Source organism: Neophocaena asiaeorientalis, unplaced genomic scaffold, assembly GCF_003031525.2.
Source record: "Neophocaena asiaeorientalis asiaeorientalis breed wild unplaced genomic scaffold, Neophocaena_asiaeorientalis_V1.1 scaffold79, whole genome shotgun sequence".
In the NCBI taxonomy this organism is placed as follows: domain Eukaryota; kingdom Metazoa; phylum Chordata; class Mammalia; order Artiodactyla; family Phocoenidae; genus Neophocaena; species Neophocaena asiaeorientalis.
Genome location: NW_020175402.1, coordinates 322,584 through 347,582, shown reverse-complemented (window position 1 = coordinate 347,582; position 24,999 = coordinate 322,584). Strand labels below are relative to the sequence as shown.

General features: G+C 52.6%; 1 protein-coding gene across 3 annotated transcripts in view; it reads left to right on the top strand.

Annotated features, from left to right (window-relative positions):
- Positions 1-24,999, top strand: part of ECE1 (endothelin converting enzyme 1) — a 61,280-nt gene that overhangs the window by 2,578 nt on the left and 33,703 nt on the right. For 2 of the 3 annotated variants that reach the window (XM_024766688.1, XM_024766686.1), the window contains exons 1-4: positions 63-205; positions 8,318-8,459; positions 14,501-14,713; positions 24,752-24,873. In XM_024766688.1, coding sequence (XP_024622456.1) covers positions 77-205; positions 8,318-8,459; positions 14,501-14,713; positions 24,752-24,873 — 606 coding nt within the window. In that variant the 5' untranslated portion in view covers positions 63-76. Of the gene's footprint in view, positions 1-62; positions 206-8,317; positions 8,460-14,500; positions 14,714-24,751; positions 24,874-24,999 lie in introns of those variants that run through there. The other variant, XM_024766689.1, reaches the window with a different exon arrangement.

Below are 24,999 nucleotides of genomic sequence, written 5' to 3'. Positions count from 1 at the left end.
TCTCGGTGTCCCGGCCGGGGCGGGGCGCGGCAGCGGAGACGGCGGGTGGCCGCTTCCCCATTCGGGCGTGAGAGCCATGGAGGCGCTAAGAGAGTCCGTGCTGCACTTGGCCTTGCAGATGTCGACCTACAAGCGGGCTACGCTGGACGAGGAGGACCTGGTGGACTCGCTCTCCGAGGGTGACGTGTACCCAAACCACCTTCAGGTAGGAACCCGGGCCCTCTGTGAGCCCCCAGCCCAGGCCCACCAGGCAGTCGCGCTGTTGCCGCCCCCGCCCCGCCCCAATCCTGCCAGTCGGGAGGGAGGGGGCCAGTGCCAGACCGGCAGCTCTGGGCTCCTTGTCGAAAAAGTCTTTCTGGATTAGAAGTGCTCCTGAGGCGCTGGACTCCCCCCACCGGCCTCCCCTCCCCAGCTCTGCACCTCTCCAAACCCTCCCGACGACCACCTGCTACTGGGGCTACAGGCCAGGTGGCAGAGTTGAAGCATCCTGTAGAAGTGAGCTGGTCCAGTTCTCTTTTCACAGAAGAGGCCGTCCCTGAGTACTGAGAGACCTGCCCAGGGTCACACAGCCCTTTACTGGCAGAGTCTAAAACTGTCCCAGTTGTAGCATGGAAAGCCCTGGAATCCCATCAGTCCTCGGTCAGCTGGGGTGGTTGGTCACCCTGTCTGGTGGGCATTACCCCATTCTTCCCCCCAGTCCCTGAGTTTGCTGGGGGTTGGAGCCCATCCTCTGCTCCCCCTTTCCCTGCCCCTTTCAGCCCACTCAGGAAGCCCAATTCCTCCCCCACCCAGGGTCTGCCCTTGTGGGATTCCAATATGCCCACTGCCTCCCTGCCTGGTAGCAGACCAGTGAGTGTGGCTCCTTTTGCTCTTATTCCCCTGTGGGGCTGAGTTGGGACAGTCCTGACCAGGACCTCAGCCCTGGTTGGGTTTGGACTCAGGCAGGTGGATGGGAGCGAGTTGGAAATATGAAGGATGCCCAAGGGGGCCCTGTGACCTGACTTCCGAAAAACCGGCTTAAAGAGAGGCTGGAGCAGCTCAGTCCAGGAGGACTTCTGCCAGGTTGACCAAGGGGGGCATTGAGGAGAGTATTGGGGCTGCCCAGTGAACTGACAACAAATCACAACTCCTCCGAAGGGCAAACTTAGGGTGTGTGGAAACTTAGGCTGCCAGGCCCAACCCTACTCAGGCTCTTAGAAGCTGGGATAATAATATTAGTAAAGGGAAACAGTGTTGATTGAGTCCCTCCTCCAGGCTAGTTAAATAGGCCCAGGGAGATCCAAACTCATGATCCCAAGTGGTCTGCCCACTGGAATAGAGCACCTTTACCTACATCATCCCACTTAATTTCAGGACCACCCCCATGAGCTATAGGGAATACTGTTCCCACTTACAGATGAGGAAACTGAGACTCCAGAAGGGGAGACAATTTGCCTTAGGTCACAGAGCTAGAAATCTGGGAGTGAGAAATCAAACCCAGTCTGTCTAGACCCTCTTCCCCATAGACCCTTCTTAAGAGGCTAAATCCAGCAGGAAATTAGATTTCTGTGGCAGGCACTTTTCCCTTCCCAAATCAAAACACAGTCTAATCAGCAATCTTTTTCAGTCTCATCTTTCACAGAAGGTTCTAAATATATCAGCACAGAAGCATTTTGGAATTCACAACAAAATAATATGCTGTGTTGTCATCATCATAACAGCAGCCCACGTGGGTATAGCCTTTTTTGAGGCCACAAAGTACATTCATCCGCCTGAGGCTGCCTGGCAGAGCGGAGGCAGCCCAGTCTCTGAAGCCGGGGGCCCACCTTTGAATTTGACACCACTTGTGATCTTGGGTGAGCAGCTTAATCTCTTTAAGTCGCAATTCCCTCATCTTTAAAATGGAGTTAGAGAAAATGGATGTGATACATATTTCTGGGCCTGCTAGGATTCTTGTTTTTTCTTCTGGTCATGAGGTAAGGGCCCCTGTGGCTATGCTGCGCATGACAAAGCTGACTCTCAGAGAGGTTGGGGACATTCCTGTGGTCACACAGCAATCACGTGGTTGGAGTGCAAACTGCCACTGGTTGGCAGTACACCAAACTGCCAAACTGGGTAAAGCGCCCATTTTCACTACAGGAAAAGCCAAAAAGCTTGCCCCAAGGATTCGGAGGCGTTTCTGTGGGTACCCAGCCTGGCTTTCCTTGAGACTCCCCGACTTCCCTAAAGCAAACGTGAACTAGCTAACGATCGTTCTTCTACGAGTCAAGAACCTATTTATCTCATCTTACAAAGCAGAGTTTTCTATTAATTTTATGTTTTTAATCATAGGGATTTTTTTTCCAATATAAAAACTTTGCATGCTCATTTGTGGAAAAAAAAAAAAGAGTCAAGGATAAAAAAAGATTTACAAAGAAACAGTAACCCCACCACTCAGAGATCACCACTTCTAGTTTTTCACCTTTGCTTATATATATTTTAGAATATAGTTGAGCTCACTCTAAGTACACAGTATTTTGTCCTGCTTTTTTCATTTAGTGCCACTTCATAAGCATTTTTCTATGTTGTTAAAAACTTCGAAAACATCAACTGTACCTCAATTTTAAAAGTACTTCCAGGGAATTCCCTGGCGGTCCAGTGGTTAAGACTCGGCGCTTTCACTGCCGAGTGCCCAAGTTTGATCCCTGGTTGAGGAACTAACATCCCGCAAGCCATGTGGTGGGACCAAAAAAATAAAATACAATTAAAAAAATACTTCCAAAACATGCTACCAATAAAAATCATAATACTTTACGGTACCAATGTATAAAAGTATATTTACGCAATCTGCTACAGTTGGACAGTAGGCCCAATATCTCTAACACTGTGGGTGACCATTTTCTAGACTTTCGAATAATTTCCTGTGAGTGATTGCTAGAAACGCAACTGCTTCCTCAATTTTAGGCTTCTTAAAATGGACCCAGTCCCCCCAAATCTCCCTCTCTTGACGGGCAGCTATAAAAATCAGCTACTTGATTTTTTAAGGTTTGGAAGCCCATTGGTTCTCAGAACTTCAAAGTCGTCGATACCAACACTAGTAAATGAAAACTTGTATCTTTCAGCCAAACTTGCCGCCTTTTTGCCTGAACATGCTGACAAAGTGCTGTATTTAGCTGGAGCAAATTTCTACCTGTACCTCACCTGAAAGAAAGGATTTTTCTTTCCCTTGATCTCATATTTGAGGTACAAGTTAATTACAGTCAACTAAAATTAGTCACTGTGGACTGAGTACAGAATTGAAAGCCCCATCTCTAACACGGAGCCCCAGCTTCGCCTCTCGTGGGCTCTGAGACCTGAAAACTACTCACTTAAACCACTTTTTTTGGCAAGATGGGGTTAATATTAATCCACCTCTCAGAGCTGTTGCAAAGATTGAAATGAGACAATATAAGTGAAAGCACCATGTATAATACAACAGAAAATGCATTTGGTTGTTATCGGGATCATTATAAAAACTCATCAGGCATGATATCTCAGTGATGCCCTAAATATAATACCTTTGCCTCTGTTCTGCTCATACTGGCTGCCTGGTCTCCCCACACCCCAGTGGCTCAAAGAGAAATAGCTAAAGATACACTTGCAGCCTAAACTGGGGAGCAGAGGGCCCCAACTGTTTACCAAAACCGTTGAAACTCATCCAGTTAATCCTAAAAATCAATTTTTTCAAGAAAAAGGAAAGCTGAGATATTGAATTCTTAGTGGTGGTTTTCTCATTTTTCTACCCCCGCCCCCCGCCATGCACAGAGCTGTCTTTAGCAGGTGATTTCAGAGACAGTCCCACTGAGTGCTTTACAGAGACCTCTTTGCTTACCAGGAGACCCTTTCAGCTCTACCTGCCTGTTAGATCTTTATGCTTCTGGCCTTCGAGTTGCTCTGGGATCTGAGCTGGTCAGACCTGGCACCTCATCCAACTTCCTCATTTTAAAAATAGGTGACTGAGGTCCAGAGGCCGCCCAGGGACGCATGAGGGATCTTGAAAAAGTCAAGGGTGACCTTTGACTTCTCGGATTGGTGCCCTTTCTCCAGTGCCGTCGTGTCATCAGCAGCTGGGTGTTTCTCTGGGAAGCAAAGAGATCTGGAAAGTGCTTCTTCTAAATACTAGACTTTGATCCTGTTTAGATATAAGGAGTCCCCTCCCTCCCAACAGGTACTATACTAGAAGCTGTTCTCAGTCATTGGAAGAGAGTCAAGCACAGGGGCAGAGGGGCAGGTAGGGCTCAGGAAGGAAATGGGGAGGACAGGAGGGCATTCTAGTTTCACTCTGGCCTGGCCCCAGTGGCCTCAGCCAGAAGCTCACCATATAGAAACTGTGCTAGAAGAAACTTCCCCAACCTAACACCCTGACGGAGGCAGGATATCACGCAGGGCCAGGCTGTCCTGGTCTGTCTGCTCCGAAAGGCTGACTTCAAGGCAGGCAGCCAGACCTCCCTGCCAGCCCCCACGGAGTGGTCTGGCCTTCGGGGTGCAGCGGGTGTGCTCCCTGCCAATCCTTTGGCCAGACTGACTCCTGTGCGCTGCTCCACTCAGCCAGGTCGCTGGGGGGCCAGGCAGTGACCCAGGAAAAGACTCTGCCTTCCCTCTGGAGCCCCTGTTTCCTCTGAAAGCCAGGCTCCCTGCCCCTTCTGCTGGCTTGTCTCCTGGGCCCCGGGCGTGGTGTCCCATCCTCGCCTGCAGAACTCGTTCTTGCAGAACCTTGCCGAACCAGGCCCTCACTTCTGTAACCGAATATCTATCCCTCATCAGGGCTTTGTTCCCTTGGCTCTGGAAACCCTGGGAACTCCTGGGCTGGACAGCTAGACAGTTCCTCCCTCTTTCTCGTTCTCCAGCTCTGTTTCCTTCTCGGTCTCCCTCTCCACCTGTCTTGCCAGCGCATCCTTTCCTCTCTGTTTCATTCTCTCTCTGCCTCACACGACAGTCGCTAGGATGTTAAGCCTGCCAGCGAGCTGAGCGTTCATGGTCATCCTTACCCCATCTTCCAGACGTCAGCTGGACGTCATCTTCCAGCTCTGCGGCTTAGCTGATGCCCCTTCCCTGTTACCTCTCCAGAGACCAAGAGGGCTGCCCGTCACTAATCTCCCGACCCTCCACGTCCCTGCAGACCCTTCTCTCACGATCAGCACGCCCTCATTTCCAAAAGGCCGGCTCTGAAGGAGGCAAGGCGGGGACAAGAGGGGCTCAGGGAGGAGACAGCACGGAGCCAGACAGCAGCGCAGACCCACAGCCCCGGCCCCGTCCGTTGCACCCAGGAGTTGGACAGGCTCTCCTGGAGAGGCCTCTTGATCCCGGCGCAGTCTCCCGGTGACTTCTCCTGCCGCAGGAGGTTGCCCCTGGATTTCTGCCCTCAGATATGAGGCTTGTGCAGAAACCAAGAGGCCCGTCAACCTGGTCGTTCAAGTCGAGCAAAGAACAGTACAGAGGCTAAAAACCCTATTTTCAAATTCCGTTTGCCATTTCTGCCTAGAAATATGAATTTTTAATTTAATTCTGACTTAATTCTATTTAAGTTTTGCAGTGAACACCATCTGTTTGTTTGACGTGAAACAGTGAGGCTCAGCTCTGCTTGCGGCTCCTGGGGGGCAGCGTGGCCACTCGGCTGGGGCTGTGGGTTCTGGAGGGACGTGGGTTTTCTCACGCTGTCTCCTCGCCCCACTTCCTGTGTTTCTTCTGGAGCTAGTACTCATACCTACTCTTAGGGGTGTTGTGAAGATAGAATAGCATCATCTAGCAACAAAATAGAATGAACGTGATGCCAGAAGCACAGAAAGCCCTCAAACAATACCTGCCATGATTACTCTTTTTTTCCTTCCCTCCCTTTGTCTTTCATCCTCTCCCTTTTATTTCTTCTTTCTCTCCCTTTCACCTCCTCAGCTTCCCTGCACCTCGGTATTGCTCTGTCCACATAAGAGAGGGTTTTCTGCTTCCCCAGCCCTGAGGGCTGTGATCCTTGGCCTCCAAGGGGACTGGGTACCTGTTACACCAAGATCACTCCATCTCTTAGCTTTTCACCCCTCTCCCCCCACGAACTGAGCCTTGGTAATGGGGGCACTGAGAGGCCCAGAGTGGGAGGCAGAAGGTGAGACCAGCTCAGGGGCCCAGGGAAAGTAAATGTCAGCATCCCCAGACAGGGCAAATCCTTTGAGGGCCCTCTGAGATACCGGTGCCCGGGGTAAACTGCGTGAGAGAATTGATGCCTCTGAAAAAGCACTTTATAGACGTCGATTGCTGTGAGCATGTCAGCATCATCCCAGGCTGTGTCTGCACCAGTAGCGTGGTCAGAATCTTCATGTCTCACGTTTTTAAAAAGGTTCTTAAGGGATTCCAGGAGGCGACCCGCCCCGACCCCCGCCTGACACAGCTTCTTCTGTGTCCGAACTTCCTGGACCTCCACAGCATTGTCACCAAGCCTCAAGTTCCTTTTATTGGTTGTAGGACCCACTGTTTTTTTTTTTTTCCACAAAAAGTTCTTGTCTTCCTCCTTCTCTAGAGCAGTAACCCCCAGTCATTTTCTTTTTTTTTTTTTGCTGTACGCGGACCTCTCACTGCTGTGGCCTCTTCCGTTGTGGAGCACAGGCTCCAGACACGCAGGCTCAGCGGCCATGGCTCACAGGCTCAGCCGCTCCGCGGCACGTGGGATCCTCCCGGACCAGGGCACGAACCCGTGTCCCCTGCATCGGCAGGCGGACTCCCAACCACTGCGCCACCAGGGAAGCCCCCCAAGTCATTTTCTGTTCACAAAATATCCAGTGGCGACCGTGAGGCTGTTCAATGCCTTTCCCTAAGGTGACCAGCCTCAGATTCCCCAGGCGCCAGTGTGAGGCTCCCTGAAGGCTGTGACCTGCTCCTAGGGGCCGCCATCCCCTCAGCTGTTGGGGGGCACTCGCAGGTCAGAGGCTGGGTCTCCTCATCTCCCCTGACATCACCCCCTTCACCTCCTGGAAGGCTGTGGGTCTCCCTGCCTGCATGCCTGCTCCCCTCCAAGCCTTGCTCCTGCCACCATGACTTTTCCAAAGGGTAAATCTAATCGTATCACTCCAGCCCTCAGGAGGAAGTCCCCAGTCTTTCACCTGGCTTACAGCACCCCTTAGGATCCAGGCCCCCCTTTTCCCTTCCCCTCCCCATTCACCTGGCCAGCTTCTAGTTATTCTTTAAGAGCCAGCCCAGGCATCCCCACCTCTAGGAAGCCTTCCCAGACTGAACCTCTGCCCACCCCAGTCTGTGTCTTCATCTGCCTCTCTGCTGGGCAGTGAGCAGCCGAAAGCAAGGGAGTCTATCTTTCCCCTCGGTCTTTCCAACGTGGCCCTGAGTTGGTGCTCGACTGTTGGCCACAATGTCACTAAACTGAACCCCACCTTCAGGGGACCCTTCCTGTCCCGCGGCCCTGGCTTTTGCAGGAAGCGCCTCGTAGAACAGAGGGGAGCCCCCAGCTGGCCTTGGGTCTGAGGGCCGGGCCGAGGACTCTGAGTGCTATAGACTGGTGGGTTCCTCCTCAGCCTGGAAGGCCCTGTCACACCCTCCACTTCCTCCCATTGTGCCTCCTTTCCTGTTTAGCTGGACTGTTAGGCTGAGGACATTTTTTCCTCCCTTTGAGGACCTGCTCCAATGGAGCTATTTCTCCATTGCATCTCCCCTGACATCTCCCAAGACTCTAATCTCTGACCCACAGGCAGGCTCTAGAATCAATACACTTGGCCTCAAATCCGAGCTCTACCCATTTAGCTGTGTGATGAGAGGCAAGGGTCTCACCTCTCCGGACTTCGGTTTCCTCATTTGTAAAAAGAAACTAAGAACACAGCCCTCATGGGATTATGACGGTTTCGACAGCTAAGGCTGTCTGTGCCCCTGGGAAGTATGCACTGTGGTTGGGTTATCATGGGTGTTGTGTCACCCCCAGCCTGTTGAAGCTGAGACTCTGAAGAGAGCCCAGCTGGATGTCTGCTGGATGCCTGCGAGTCCAAACATCCTGGTTTTTTTTTGAACTCCTTACTGGAGAAACAGGGAAAAGCTGATCTTTTTTTTTTTCTTCTACCCGTATCAGGTGACACAAAAAACACAAGCCCAGCTGGGTTGACTGCTTGACTCGGATGTTTAGCAGTGAATCTGAGCTGCCGAGCAGGGTGCTGGTTCCTTTCCTGGATTAGGACTGATTCCATGGGAACCAGACCACCCCTGAGGCAGGAGGGGACATCAGGCAGCCCTGGTGTCTCCCCAGGGCTGGGTTCTGCCGTGGAGCCCCCTCCTCCTGGGTAGTGGGGGCCCTGGGCTCACGTTCTCCTCGCCCCGCCTGTCTCCTTCCCTACAGGTGAACTTCCGAAGCCCCCGGAGTGGCCAGAGGTGCTGGGCCGCACGGACGCAGCTGGAGAAGCGGCTGGTGATGCTGGTGGTACTTCTGGCGGCAGGAATGGTGGCCTGCTTGGCAGCGCTAGGCATCCAGTACCGGACAAGTAGGTGCACCCGTGTTGCATGATGGGCTTCACTCACTCCTGCCCCAGGCTGTGTCCACTTGTATAAGGGGGCTTCCCTGCTCAAGCCAGGACTGGCCTCCGAGGCCAAGGAGAGAGCTGGGTCTGGAGGCTGGGGTTGCTGCAACAGACCAAGACCTGGGAGCTGGGCAGATGGGTGATGTTAAGGTTTGGGGGTCAGAAGGACATGAGTTCAAATCCTGGCTGGGCAACTTATTGTCCATGTGACCTTGGACAAGTCACTCAATCTCTCAGAGCCTCTGTCTTCTCTACTTTAAATGGAGAAAATAGTGCTCAGTTTGGGGATGTCTCTGAGGATTTGCGATGATGTCTATCACATACCTGGTGCCCAATAGGCCTTCTCTAGCCTTAGCTCCAGGTACTATTATTGTTAGGATGTGGGCTGGTTCGACACACGGGCTGGCCCTGTGCTCCATCCTCAGTTCCAACAAAATAGCAATAATGGCTTCCGTTTGCTGAATACTTTCCATGTACCAAATACCAGGCCTCTCCTTTACGGATGTAATCTCATTGCCTCCTCACAGCAGCCCTGTGAGGTGTGGTTGCTTCTGGCCCTGTTTTCCGCACAAGGGAACTGAGGCAGTGGCGCTAAGTAACTTGTCCAAGGTCACGTGGCTAGTGTGAGAGGGAGTGGGGCAGCTGGAGTTCAACCATGGGCTGGCGGGCCCCAGAGCTCAGGCTTTGTAATTCATGGTGCACTCCAGTGTGGGTTAGTGCTCCCAGAAAAGCTGTCCTTCTGTGAGCCAGGGACCTTTGTGTACCTCTGTCATCTCATTTCTCTGTCCTACCTTGTATATGATCAGACCCCACTTCAATCCCACTGTCAGTGGCCGGAGGCTGGTTCTCTGTGTCTGGCTGAGTATATGTAGCAAGTGCCTTACACAGAATCAATGATCCATAAGCTCTTATGGACCTGGAAAGGGCAGATCCAAGTTAAAAATAAGGATGGGAGTCCAGTCAATTCCAGGATCTCTCCCCTGGGCCCCAAGATCCAGCTTTCTGCTGACAGTAGGCCACCTGCTTGAGTAGGCTCTGGGGCTCTGCCAAGAGTTTAACCCCATCAGCTCGGTCACCTGGTACTCATCCCATCAGAGCCATCGTGAACCTTCACAGGATCGGGGAACATCAACTGTAGGTTTTGTTGAGCCTTCTCCGCTGTGAATTTCCTGGCCTGCGTGGGTGGCCATGCTGCACTGGAATGAGGAAGGGATTTGGGGGCCTGGAGGGAGGGCAGGACTTCATCTGAGTCATCCTTACATCGCTCCTGGATCAAGCACTCATTCATTCATTCATTATTCCTTCCACAAACGTTTAATGAGAACTTAATCTGTGTCAGGTGCCTAAGTGGTACCTAAGAAATAATCGCTTAATTGTTTAACTGACTATTTAATGATTTGTAGATTTTTACCAAGTGCGCCCAGCACAGCAGGTGATTAATGCGTATCTGATTGATTAATTAATGATTTCTTAACCATATGTGCTGAGCATAGTGCCTGCATGCCATAGATGTGCAAATACTTTGCAAAATGAATAGTAAACGATTGAATGAACAAAGAGCAAGAAGGAGGATTAAGTGGGGACAGTCTTTCTCTACTGATCACCCTAGTCCTGCAGCTGCCATCTTCCTTTTTTGGCCCCACCACAAGGCATGTGGGATCTTAGTTCCCCAACCAGGGATCGAACACGTGCCCACTGCATTGGAAGCGCGGAGCCTTAACCACTGGACCACCAGGGAAGTCCTGCTGCAGCCACCATCTTGCTTCATCCTAAATCAGGTTTAGTTTAGAACACCCTGCCTGGAAGTATAGGCCCTAGCCAGCCTCGTCTGCCCAGCTCTTGGCCCTGTGAACGGGGAGCAGGCTAGACTCCAGCAGGCAGTATTGCCCTGAGATTGCCCCTAGGAGTTCCCAGGCTGTTTCTCCATCAGAAACCAGAAGGGAGCCCCCAAGGCCTGGCTTCTAGTGGTTGGGCCCCAAACAGTTCTGTCATTGCCAGGTGGGGCCCGCAGGGAGGAATCCTGCTTCTGTCTGTCCCTTCCACCTCGGGGCTGCAGGAGGTTCCCCAGGCTAGACCTGGGTGAGGGGAATTCTTCCCCCAGGGTGGAGCTGGGCTGGGGATCCGGTGACCCTTGAGCCAATTCATGTGTCTTTATCAGCTGCCTGGGCCTGGGAAAGCAGAGACCTCCCCAGATATTGACAATAACCTCATTACCCAGCAGCAGGTGCTGGCTGGCATCAGCCACATTTGTGCAAACATCAGTCAATGCAAATTCTGATGATTCTGAAAGACTCACCTTTAAATTATGTCTGGGCATTTAAATACACATTTATCCACCTTCCTGCTGCACCATCCTTTCCAGAAACTTACAGATGCTTTGCAAGCAGTGACAGCAAAACAAACGATAAATTCTCTGGAAAATATTCTGGAGTGTCTTACTTAGTGTCGAGGCCAGGCACCATCCAGACGAGTGTCTGTGAGCTAGATCTGGCACCTGCTCGACGGATCATGCACGTCCTAAAGGGAAGAGATATCTGCTGCATCCACAGGTGGTGACCAAGGCCCGGACGAAGCTCTTTTATTCACTCAGCCATTCATTCATTCAACAAACATGTACTGGGGGCTTCCCTGGTGGCGCAGTGGTTGTGAGTCCGCCTGTGGATGCAGGGGACACGGGTTCATGCCCCGGTCCGGGAAGATCCCACATGCCGTGGAGCGGCTGGGCCCGTGAGCCATGGCCGCTGAGCCTGCGCATCCGGAGCCTGTGCTCCGCAGTGGGAGAGGCCACAACAGTGAGAGGCCCGCGTACTGCAAAAAAAAAAAAAAAACCATGTATCGGATAGCTGCTAGGTGCCAAGTTCAATGCTGGGCAAAGGAACTATAAATGCAAGTAAGATGCTGGCTCTACCCTCAGGCTCACATTCTAGTGGGGGATGTAGGCAAGGAGACGGCCATGACATAGCATGGCCTGTGCTCAGATAGCGGACACCCAGGCAGCCAAGGGGCACAGAGAAGGATGAGGGTCTGGGAAGTTTTCCCCGAGGAGGGGGAGCCTGAGCTGAGTTTTGAACGTGTTGACAGGAGATTGGGGGGCCTGGAAACCATGTATTAATTAATCAAATGTACATTAAGCACCTGCTAGGCCAAGGATAGTTGGTAAAGCATCTACAAACCAGTAATAGTTAAATAATCAAGTGATTGTTGCTTAAGTACCACCTGGGTACCTTGCAGTGTGCCTAGCAGATTAGGTGCTTAGTGAAGAACTCAAGCCTCTCAGACTGATTCCTGGGGGCTGGCTTCTTATTTTGTTTTAAAACCAAGTCCCCCTATGATAACTACAAATACCTCTCTCTCTGACTCTCTCTCTCACACACACACACGCACACGCACACACACATACATCACACACACCACACACACCCCCCACACACACACACACACACACACACACATATTCTGATGTGTCTTTCTCCCTGAGAATCACCCTCTTAACAGCTGGCTTCTGGGTTTTCCCACCAGCCAAGTATTTGTCAAGCTTTACTTCCTGCAGTTTGTTGTATAAAAACAATAGGTATTCTTTTCCTTTTCCAGATATGAAGTTATATCATAATAGTGAATAGGCTTTTTCAAACTACACAGAAATTCTTTCCCCCCATCCCCTGCCCCCATAAAGATTCTGGTACGTTCCCTTCGTCGGGAAGTGGGGCATGCGACTCAAAGATCTCATTTAGAGATATTTTAAATGGTGCCATGTCCCCTACCATTTCCTTTCTCTGTTTTCATGCCTAAGGGCTCAATAATCTTTAATTGTTGTACGGTCATCTCAAAACAAGTAATTACCTCGACATAGAGTCGCCCTGATTTTTGTGCTGTTGTGCGACTGTTGAGCCCTTTGTCAGCCTTCAGGACTTTGGGTTTGTCATCAGATGTTAATAAGCACACAGGCTGCCCAGCCCCAGCTGGCATTGTGTCTCCGAGTGAGAGGAAGACCACCCTGCCAGCCCATGCATTCTCTTCTGCTCTCTGAGGATTGGCCTGGGAACAGTGGACCCTAAGACTCCAGGGAGCTGAGCCCCCCGCCCAGCCATGAGATCATCATCACCATGAAACTGGTTCTACCGTCCTTCCTCATCTCCAGATGGAGAAACCGACCCCCAGAGAGACGAGGCCACTTGCGTGAGGCCAGAAGCAGAAAGCTGGGATTTGAACCCAAGTCTAAGAAACAGCCCCTGACACCTGCCCTGCTGCCTTCCTCCCTGTGCAGTGGGGAGCTGAACGTGCCAGAAGGGCTGCAGCAGCCCCTGGCACGACTGGCCAAGGGGTGATGAGGGAAAGTGGGAAAACCCCGGCCTTGGCATTGCCGAAGCAGCCTGGAGCGGGGTCAGCCTGGGCGCTCCCACACCACAGAGCGACTTGTTCCGTTCACTTGCTCAGAGCCTTGGCGTCCTCATCCTCCAACGGGGGTGTCGCCCCCGTATCAGGAAACGGTCCCTCTTGTTGCCAGTCAGCTTGGGTCAACAGGCGGTGCGGCTGGGCCTGTGTGCTTAGTCACAAGCCTCCATCTCCTGCAGTCAGCTTCATCTCGTCACCTGGGGCTGGGCCACGGCTAAGGCTGCCCACCGTTTGCTTCCTTTGCTTGAGCCCACCGACCAACCTCGCCTCGGGAGTCCGGCCCCCTCCTCTTGCCTCTGCCCCATGTCCTGTGAGAACCGGGTCAAAGGAAGCTGGTTCCTCTGTGCACTGTGTTTTGGGGGCACTTGGAGGATTTGGCAGCCCTCCACACTGCCCACCTGCGCCAGCTCCCATCCCTCCTCATGGCAGCACCTGACAGATGGGGCTGCCCTGCCTCCTGGGCCAGTCATCACCGGAGGGCTCCCTTCCAGGCCCATAGCAGGCATAGCAGAGAGAGACTGGGGTTCAAACCCCAGTGGCCACTGAGCAGGGTACTTAGTCTCTCTGTGCCCCAGTTTCCCTGTATGTAAAGATGGCCTTAAAGTGATCTCTTAGGGTTGTTTCATTTTTGTTTTTTTGAAGATTCAGTGAGATAACTCTGCTGCCTTGTACTCAGTGGGAATGATTTTTCATAGTTCCTTCTATTCCTAAGACTCTTTCTTCCTTCCTGAGTCCTGGCACCGTATTGTCTGCATCACCCATTTGGCATGGACTAAATATCCTCGGTCTATGTTGGTAGAATAAATGACAGACATTTCTCCTACTGTTGTCTTTTTACTTTTCTTGTGTGTATCCCCAACTAAATTATTAACTTGGAGGAAAGGACTATGCCTTTTATATCCCCCCCACCACACATACACACACACACCACACACACACCACACACACCACACACACACCATACACACACATGACACACACACCATACACACACACCACACACACACCACACATACCACATACACACACACCACACACACCACACACACCACACATACCACACACGCACCACACACACACCATACACACCACACATACCACACATACCACACACGCACCACACACACACATGCCACACATACCACACACACCACACACATACACCCACACACACCACACACACACCACACACACACACCACACACACACATATTCTGCAAAGAACCTGGAAGATACTCAGTAATTATTTTGTTGAGTAAATGAATGCATGAGTGAGCAAATAAATTTGTTGAACATCAGGGAATAATGAAAACATCAATGAATATTTGTGGAAGGAAGGACTGATTAAAAGAAGCACCTTGGTTCAGGATAATTTTAAAGCCATGGAAAGGATTTTAGGCAGCTAGACAGAAGTCTAATTTTACACATCAGGAGATCGTGAATCTCCTGAAATCTTTTCTCCGTAGTGGTCTAGTGACTGTCCAGTTCCAAATCTGTTTGGTCAGGGCTGGGGTGGGGCATGGCACCCCAGAGCCCCAGGCCACCAGCACTATATTCCCATAGCCTCTTCCCTGCCTTCCCTTCACTGGCCTCTTGTCCTTGACCCCTGCCAGGAACCCCCTCGGTGTGCCTAAGTGACGCCTGCATCTCGGTGACCAGCTCCATCTTGAGCTCCATGGACCCTACGGTGGACCCCTGCCAGGACTTCTTCACCTATGCCTGTGGCGGCTGGATCAAAGCCAACCCCGTGCCTGACGGCCACTCACGCTGGGGGACCTTCAGCAACCTCTGGGAACACAACCAAGCCATCATCAAGCACCTCCTCGGTAAGCACCCGGCAGCGGGACCAGTGGACGGGCTGCAGAGGACGGCTGTCCGCTGGACCTACCTGGCCAGGCCTGGTTGAAGGAAGAGCTTGGCAGGATGGGGAGACGAAGGGCTGTGGAGTAGGTGAGACTGGGTTAAATGTGCCCCATCATTCGGTGCGTGATCCTGAGCAAGTCACTTATCTCTGAGCCTTACTTTCTTCATCTATGAGAAGAGGATTAATAATACCCAAACTGCAGAGGTTCGAGAACGAGTGAGCACATGTGTGAAGCATTAACGTGGCATGTGTGGCATGTAGTAGGTGCACAAGAACTGGTAGCTGTGGTCATTGCTCTCCTGGCTTTAAGCTGTTCCTTAGGTTTTGACTAGTACTGACTGTGAGTTTTGCAAGTTACGAGCAAAAGGAATGAACGCTGAGCACACTAGATCAGATTTTAAGGTTGTGAGCTGATCAAAGTTCCTCAGGTTAGAATCCCATATTGGTCTTGTTTGAAGTTGTATCTTTAGTTAATGTCTGTTGAATTAACATCTGCCTGTTGGGTGCTTCTCCATGTGGAATCAAAACACCCTGTGCTGTAACTTCTAGAGGTCCCGACTTAAACCCTTCAGGGCCGAGACCTTCAGCGTACCTGTCTCCTGCTGACCCCTGCCCCATCCTGGGACCCTAAATGCTGGGAGAGGCTAGGTCATGAAAAGCCAGTCAATCCATCAATGACAGAGCTTAGATTTGACAAATACTTATTCAGTTTTAAAAAAAAAAAGCATCTTGATACTCAAAAGTAGGTAAATTGAAGAAGATACCTAAAAGGGGGCAGATCTTCCCAAAGGGACAGAAACCTTCCCATGAGATAGGAAAAGAGTCTAATTTGATGATTATGAATTTCAGGCAACTGTGTCTTTAAGACGAAAGTGGAAATAAGCTAACTAGGTTAAGGAGACCTTTGCTTGTTTTCCCCACCTCAGCCCCAGGGGGCGTGGCTGCTGCAGGGTGGAACTCACCCACCACTTCTGGGCCCCCAGAAGCTGCTGGGCAGGGCCCCCTGGCAGCTGCCTGCTTGTCTCCCTGAGGGACAGAGCCGGGTGGTGTGTGAAGGCGGGGCTGAGGGAACCCCATATGTCAGGAGCAGCAAAGCCCCCTGTGCGCTTTGTGCTACCCGAGTGCCTTTGCAAGGGGACCCAGCCTTTTATTTCAGAACTAAAGGCAAATATGTCTGTGGTAGCCAGACTGGGACTCAGGGATGTCCCTTCCCCAGCACCTAAAGACACAGCCAGGGACTGCGCAGGGACCATCAACCAAAGCAGGGGAACAGTCCAGATAGGATAACGAGATGGGCTAGTGCCTCTGCTTCAGTCACCGGGACCTGGGTTCAAGTCCTGGTTCTGCTACTTACTGTGTGATCTTGGGTCAGTTACATAACCTCTCTGGGCTCTTGTCTCATCAGTACAGTGGGAACCATGCCTCCTCCAGGTTTGGAAAATTAAATGGGAAGGTATCTTTAAAGCGCTTTACCTGGGCCAGGTGTATTGTGGTGGCTGCTGTCTGTGTTGGTTTTACCATTATTATTTACCCTTGACCTTTGCCCAGTACTTTTCAGTTTACAGAGCTCTTTTGTAGATATCACCCTATGTGACCCTGTAGGGTAGGAGCTAGGAAACTGTTGCTCACCCCGCTTGATAGACGAGGAAACTGAAATCCAGAGAGCTCCTCAAGACAGGCTAGCAGGTGGCAAAGCTGGGACTGCCTGACTCCTGGTCACATGTCCTTTCCCTGTCCCACACCACCTCCAGCAGGTGCCAGGGGCAGTACGGCTCCCTGCCCATCTTGTTGGGGAGAGCCTGCAGGAAGCATGGAGCTCTGAGAGTCTGAAGGAAAGAAGGAAAGAGGTTGGCATTTGCTGAGTGTCTGCTATGTGCCGTGCTCTGTACCAGGCTCATCATATCCACTGCCTCCTCAATCCTCGCAGCTACCCTGGGACTTAGGAACTGTGGTTCCCATTTTATGGATGAGGAACCTGAGAAAAGTTAAGCTTGCCAAGGACACCCTGCCAGTCCAGGATGAAGAGGGTCTCCAGCCAGGGGAAGCAGTTAGCACCCAGAGGGGATGGGGGAGACAGGCGGATGGGCCCTCTAACTCCCCAGTCAGGTCCAGAACTGCCCCTTGTGTAGGACCCCCATGGGTCCTGATCCTGCTGGTTCTAGGAGGATCTTGGGTCCTATCAGGAAGACCTTGGGTCTAGGCCAGGACCGAGCTCATCCCCCTCCCCTACCCCGCAAGCAGCAGTCCTGGGCTCTGGCCTTACATCCCCGCTGTCCCTGGGGGTCAAGGTAGGGGTGGGGGAGTGCACTGAGCCGGGCACGGAGCAGCTGGAACCCTGACCCCGGGGCCGGGCCCAGTGGTATCAGGAGTGAGCCCTAGCATGCTAGCTTATCACGTGTGGCCTTGGACGAGTGACCCGGCTTCTCTATAACTTAGTTTCACTATCTGTGAGATGGGAATAACGGTGCCACCTAACACTCAGGGTTACTCTGGGTATTGTCTCACTGTGATGGGTCAGAGTGCTTAGCACAGAGTCTGGCACCCAGTAGGTGCTCAGCAGAGTAGGACTGCCCTCCGCGGTGGTGGTGGATGAGCTCCAGCCCAGACATCTGCCTACAAGCGGTGTGACTAGAGAGGCTGCTCAGCCTGCCTCAGCCCTTCGCCTATGGAGTGGGAACTAACTCCGAGCATTGGCAGGTGTGTTCTAAGGATTAATTGGGTGGTTGAAGAAAGAGTAATTATTGCTTATTTTATTTCTTATAGAAGCACCGATAGAGCTTCTTATCGGGAAAGGAGGGATAGGGTGTATCCATGACTATGCTGGGTTGTTTACTTGTATTATTTTATTCACGCCATGGAGTATATGCCCATTTTACAGATGAGACTCACAAATACAAAGGAAACATATTTCCTAGGAAATGGTGGAGCTGGAATTCAGTCCCAGACCTGTGAGGCCTCAGACCTGTATCCTTTCTTTCCTGATTCCGCTGTGCACACAGCGGTCATAGGGCCCCGCAAGTATGGTTTGCCAACCTCCTTTCCCCCAAGGCCGATTGATATTGTCCTCCAGGCCAGGCGAGACCTGCCCGAGGCCTGATGAACACAGTAGTTGGGGTCACCTCATGTCGTAGTGACCGAGAGCTTCCCCACAAGGCACATCCTGGCATCCCCTCTCCCCGGGCTCACTCCTGGAAACCAGTCTGGATACGGCGCCTCACTTATGGGCCTTGATACCTGGGACTTTGATACCTGGAAACTCCCGAAGAGGCAGGAAGTAGGTGAGTGGGTGACCAAAATATGCAGGAGTGTGGGCCAGTGCATTCTTGGGCTTAAGGCCAGCCTGGTTTCAGCTCCCCCAAGACAAAGGGGTCAGCCAGCAGGCCTCAGGAGGGAGCTGGAGCTGGTGGGGATTGGAGCACACAGGGGTGCCCTGCTGTCCAGGCTGGCTTGGGGAGCGGCTTCTCTAGGAGAAGAAGGACAATTCAGAGGCGTAAGGATTGTGTCAGCTGGCCAGGCAGGACAGCTGTTACCATCAACTTGCCGTGTGACCTTGGGCAAGCCACTTCTTTCTGTGAACGGTGAGTTTACTCCGGCGCCCTCAGAGGAAATCCAGGCAGATCTGTAGCAGGTGGGTTGAACTGGGCCAGGTGCCACCGTGGCATGTTCTGGCTGCCTGCTGGCTGGAGGGGGGTGACCTCAGCTGCACGAGATACAGATGCCTCTCCCAAAAGACACTCTGCCATCCACCCAAGCTGCCAGCTTGGGCTGTCCTCGTAGGCTTTGGGGAGACAAGAGTGTCCTCACTTCATCAGAGGAAAGGCACAGCTGGACCCGTCACCCCTTAGGCTGGGCCTTGCCTTAGGGCTTTTAGCACAGGCTATTCTGCCATCGGGAACACCTCCCAGTCCTTCAAGACTCTGGTCAAACCTGCTTCTCCCGTTATGCCTTCTGTGGATACCCAAGGGCCTCTCCGGGCTTGAGCTACAGTTATATTTTGTGTACTTGTCATATTTACTACATTTTATATTCTAAGATTAATCACGAAAAAAAAAATTGATGCCTGCTTGTTGTAACAATTCAAGTAACACAGATTCCATAAAGAAAAAGCTAGTGGTTTCCCTTTCTTCTACTCCTGACACCAGTCTCCCTGAGAAATACACGCAGAATCATTCCAGTAGCATTAAACTTGTCCATGTCAGTGACTTGGCAGTTAATCGTGTCACGCTGTGACATCTCTTGTATTTTCATTTTGATCTTTTTCCAGTATTTACTGTCTAATGTAGTTTCATCTTCCTGTAAACACTGGAAATTCTACAGACAAGCTCTGCATCTGAAATGCTTTCTATCCAATTTCACGCCTGCAGCTGCAGGCCTTGCTTTTTCTTTCATGCTTGGGGAGTGGTGAGATGGACAGATTGATAAATCGATCCGAGGATGGGAGTGGGTATCCAGGGCTTCTTAGGGGTGGCTGGACTGCTTCAGATCTACCTCTGGTTTTCCAAGCCAACCTGCAGAAGAGGAAAGGGAAGCAGAGAGAGCTTAGACCTCTGCTTTGGCCTCAGCCACTCACTGGTGTGACCTTGGACCGGTTACCCAGCTTCTTGCCTATAAATTGGCACCCGCTGGTGGAAACGGCTGTGACGAGATACACACATGCAGCCATGCCCACACACAGAGGAAGTAGCTCGTTTTCTCCGGGAGGCTTAAAAATGCGTGGGTTCAAATTCCGGCCTGCCGCCCATTAGCTCTGCCTCCATAGGCAAGTTCCTTCGTCTCCCTGGACCTCATTTTCCTTCTGTATGAAACGGGGTGGCCGTGTCCACCTCAGGGTGTCAGTGTGGTGATGAAAAGATCCCAGCACATGGCCTAACGAGCAGTAGTCACCAGTAAATGGGAATGGTCTTATCATGACTTTTGTTCTTCTACAGAAAAAGGCACTGCCTTGTCAGCTCCCCCTCTTACCCTCACCGGATGGGGCTCCTGAGGCCTGTGACTGTCTGAATTGTGTCTGTGGTTTTATCTAAAACAAACGCTGGTCCTGCCCTGATGTGGAGTCGGGGCCCCACAGGCTCCTGGCCAGCCGGTCTGGCCGCAGCACAGGGGAGGGGGCGGTGGCAGTGCCACAGAATCCTAGGAACCCCCATCTCTGTAGCCTCCCAGCTGCTGGAGCATTTGTTTCCTCCCCAGGGGTGATGTGGGAAATGGTGTTCCAATAAAAACTCCCAGAGGAAGAAGCGGGCCGATTAAATGGTATGCTATCTTTCCTCTCTGGGACTTTGGGGAAGTGACTGAGGAAGTTTCTGGAATTTGGGGTCCCTAAAAGGAAGTACCCAGGCAGTTGGGAGTCCTATTATCTGGTCCTGGGCTGCCAGATTGTTTCCAGACCACTGGGGCCCTGGAAGTGCCACCATCTCAAAAATGTGGCCCCCTGCTGGGTCCTGGGTGCTGACCTGTCCATTCCTCCCAGGCTGTTCCCTACTTCTGAGAAGTAAACAGGTCGGGGGGTGTCTTAAAGGAAACCAAGCTTTTCCTCAGGAGAAAATTAACTGTGCCCGACTTCACTCTGAAACCCAGCCTCCTCCCTCAGGCTGAAGTGATGGATGCCTTTCTCTGTGGCACTCCCAGACACTCCTTCATTCACTCTCTCAACAGTTACATACTGTCCACTAACTGTGTGCCAGCATCCCTAGGTGCCTAGGATCCTGTGAGGAATAACAGTCTTTTGTGTGTGTGGAACTTACATTCTCACAGGGGAGACAGACAATAAACAAATAAATGAGTTAATAGATAACATGGTTGTGAACAGTTAGGGCCTTGAAAAAAATCAAGTAGGATGCAGGGCCAGAGAAGGGAGAGGTCATGGTAGCCACGGTGATCAGGAAGGATGGGCCTGCAGAGAAGGGGACATTTGAGCAGAAGCTTGAATTGAGGGAGAGAAGAGACCACAAGGATGTGAGGGGAAGAGTGTGGCCGGCAGGAGGAACAGTGAGCACGGTGGCCCTGGGGTAGGAGCATGGAATCGAGAGGGGAGGAACAGAAGACAGGCTAGAGCTGGCAGCCAGGAGGTGGCAGGGCCCAAATCATCCAGGACAGTGTCTCTCAACCTTTTTTAATGACTGCTTCCTTCCTAAAATTTTAATACCACGGATATACTGTATGCTTGTTTCTGGACTGTATGTATGCATAAAAAGAATAAGATGTTTCTGGGGGACTTCCCTGGCGGTCCAGTGGTTAAGACCCCACACTTCCACTGCAGAGGGCATGGGTTCAATCCCTGGTTGGGGAACTAAGATCCTGCATGCGGTGCGGTGCGGCCAAAAAAAAAAAAAGATGTTTCTGCCATCCAAGAACTAATTCTCTCCCCACCTTTAGGAGCAATATTGTCCCAGTTGAGAATGCATGCTATAGGGCCTTCTAGGAAATTTTAAGGAATGTGTATACTCCAGTGCCTATTTGAACTGAAAGTATTCGAGACAACAGCTCTATAAACTCCCCCCAGGGTTCCACTTGGATGTTTAATAGACATCTCAAACTTAAAACATCTAAAACCGAATTGCTTATTCCAGTCCCCGAGCCTACCCTCCATCCCCAGTTTCTGCATCTTAGCACCCCCTTGCTCAGGCCAAGGAAGCCTGGCAGCATCTTGACTCCTGTTTCTCTCGCGTTACCCCTGCTTCTCACCGCTTCTGTGCTGGCACCCTGGCCCAAGCCCCCACCATCACTCGATCGCTCACCTGGTCTGTTGCAGCGGCCTCTTACCTGGCCATCTCGCTTTGATTCCTGTCCCCCAAGGAGCCTGCCAGGTAGTAGGTGCCCTGTGAGTAAGGAGGAAGGAGAGGAGGTGGAGAATGTGCCATGGGCTGTCCTGATGGGCACAGGAGCCAGGGGGTGGCTGTGGGGCAGTGGAGGAGATTTACCTGCTCCTGGGGCCCCTGCCCCAGCCAGCATCAGCGTGGGAAGCCGGGGTGAGGGAGGGGGAGGACACGTGCTAACCCCTGGTGGGGCTCACACTCCTGTCCCTTCCTGCCCCACCTGCCTCATTTCCTCCCCGTGCAAGCCTCCAGCGGTACCCGGGCTCATCACCCTCTCATCCCCCAGATAGGGCATCCTTCCTCATCAGAAGCAGATCCTGAACTCTGTTCTTTCATCAAGCGTCGCTGAGGGCCACCGTGTGCCCGCCGGTGCTGGGGGAACAGGGGCAACTAGGATATGGACTAGTGGGCAAGGCAGCCCCAGCACAGCCCCCACTGTCACTCCACTTGCAACTCATCCTTCATCCACAGGGCTCCAGCAGGGAGTTCCCAGGCCTCCCCCTGCCGTCCTCTCCAGCCCCCCTGGACTTTCTCCTTATAGCAGTCGCCCCACGTATAATCAGATGCCTTGCAATGCTCGCACTGCTGTCCGCCTGACCCACCAGGCTGGCCCCGTGCCTGTAGCCGTGTTGCCTGCTCCCTCCCCACACCCAGCCCGGCAGCCTCCAAACCTTCAGAACTTACTAAACATTTGTGGGAAAACAAGCGGAGGTAACAGCCAGGGTGTGGAGCTGAAAGGAAGGAAGTTTGACCTTGACAGTGAAGGAGAGAGGGAGGCGATGCATTCCCCCTCCTCTCAGCAATCATATGGGACTTGTGTACAGGTGTCCGGGAACCGGGGTTCCGCCTGGAACTTGCTGTAATCAACACAGCCGGGCTGTTCCTTGGGAGTCTTTCTTCGGGCCTCTTATCTTGGTGGCCTTGGGGCCATGGAGGAGGGAGATGCCAGGCCCTTTCCTGGGCCAGAGCACACAGGACACGCCTCCCCCGACACTGGCCTGGCATTTCAGGGTCATGGCCAGTCAGATGCTGCTTCTGGAGTCTGGTGAGCAGTGATGATTCTTCAAAAGCCTAGGTGATAGAGCTGATTCGCTTTGTTATACAGCAGAAACTAACACACCATCGTAAAGCGATTATACTCCAATAAAGATGTGGAAAATAAATAAATAAAGCCTAGCTGCTGGGGGCGGGTATTGTCACAGAAACGAGGCCCCTGGGAGGGGTTTTGCCTTCCCTCATGTTGTGCTCTGTGAGTCTGAGAAGCAGGGCGAAGTTCAGCTCTCCCCACGTCTGCGTTCCCCCTCCAGAAGGCTCTTTTCATGCTCCAGTAGGGCCTGGGGCACACTCGGGTGTTTCCGGGGCTCAGCAGTGGTTGCCTGTGGTTTCCAGGGCTGTGTGTGCCCTCCACAGACCCTCAGCACGCAGGCCTCTGGACCTCTGTCTCTGTATCTCCCTTCAACTAGCCCCAGGCTTGTCCCATCCCCTGTTGAGGGCTGTCACTCTGACTGCAGCAAGATGGGGGCTGATGCTGTCTGACCATTGACACCCGTGATGCTGTTCATGGTAAGAACTGGGGGGCAGAGGAGCTCTCGGGAGAGGGGCTGGGAAAGCTAATTAGGCCAGTCAGGAAATGACTCCAACCCTTTTGAAACAGGCTACACCAGACATTTCTTCTCTCCCATGCCCTTTTATGCTTCCTTGCTTTTCCTCATACTGTCCACTCCCCCCAAACCCAGTACCCTTTCCCCTCATTTCTACCTGGTGGGTAACTTTTCATCTTTCAGAACCAGCTCAAATCATAGAACATCCTCTGGAGAAACGGCAGCCCCCCCCACCCCTCCCCACTCCACCAAAGGGCGTGACTTTTCTCTGGGTTCCAGAACCATTTGCGTTAGTCAAAGCACTATCTTGTCTTGGGGTCATGTCTTTGCATGTATGTGTCACCATTTGACCATGACCTCCCTGGAGGCAGGAGCGGGTCTTACTTGTGTCCATAAAACCTAGTGGCCAGCCCAGTGCTTGGCACCCAGTAGGTGCTCAGTGTTGAGGCCCTTCGTGAATGAACCTCTCAGGAGAAGCTTCATAGGCAAGATGGCCTCTGAGAGGCCTTGAAGGCTGAGTGGGGTTTGACAGTGTCCTATGCAGAAGGCCAAGGGGAGCTCTTTCTTCGTGTGTTTACTTGTTTGTTACTTGTGTCCTCACACTGGAAAGGAAGCTCCATGGAGACAGGGACGTTGTCTTTTGTGTCCCCAAAGCTGGCACAGAGCCTAACACGGAGTGAGCAGCTAGTACCCACTTAGTGAATGAATGGATGAAGCTCTGCCGGAAAAGGAAAACAAAGGAAGGGGTTTCGGGGTCCAGGAGGGATGAGAATGAAATGAGGAAAAGTGGCCAGAGCAGTGAGGAGTTCCCCAAGGCGGGGCGGGAGCGGAGGGAACCGGGGGCCCGGCGGGGTGGGGGTCTGGAGCAGGGCTCTGAGAGAAAGGCGGATCCTCTGTGCCCTGGCTGCAGATGGGACACTGCCCCCACTTGTGCCCGTGCAGGAGCGTGGCCTCAGCAGGTGGCATCCCAGCCAGGGCACCAAGGACAAGGAGAAGGGACAGAGGCTCCCGGGTGTCCCGGTGTCAGGAACTGAGTTGCTGCTGGTGGGGGGTGGGAAGGGACATGGCAAAGGGCCTCTGAGTCAGCTCTCAGTCTGATGAACATGCCCGGCCCCTCTGAGGAAGAAGCGGAGAGTCAGTTTGTAATGAACGAGGCCTTAAAGCTTCCGTCCAAGCCCTGTCTTTACCACAAGAAAGGTTCTCTGGGATCTGAAAAAAAAAACAGACAGGTCTCTGTCCCACGCACCGGGCAGGGGTATCTGGGTCACACGCTAGCCGGCAGGGAAAGCAGACTGTCCTCCCGTTGGGTGGCCCGTGCTGCCAGGCCAGGGACACGTCTGAGAACCCATCCAACAGAGGGGGAGAAGCACAGTCTCCTCTCCTTACCTGTGCTCAGCGAATGAGGAGCCCTCCAGTCTGCCCATGGCGGTCAGATGCCCACCGTGGCGGTTCCTCGCCTGCACTGACAGGCCCAAGTCCCAGCTCTTGTCACAGCTGAGAACACCGAGACTCCAAGAGGGACTCGCCCAGGGCCACCCAGTGTGCAAATGGGGGTGTGTTGCAAACTGCTCTCCCTTATCGTTCCAGAAAACTCCACGGCCAGTGTAAGTGAGGCAGAAAGGAAGGCCCAGGTATACTACCGTGCGTGTATGAACGAAAGCAGGATTGAGGAGCTCAAGGCCAAACCCCTGATGGAGCTGATCGAGAAGGTGAACCCCTACGCCCCATCTCCTCCTGCCCCTGCCCCCCATCTCCTACCCCTGCCTCCCATCTCCTCCTGGCCCCTGTCCCCTTCCCCCATCTCTTCCTGCCCCTGCCCCCGTCTCCTGCCCCTG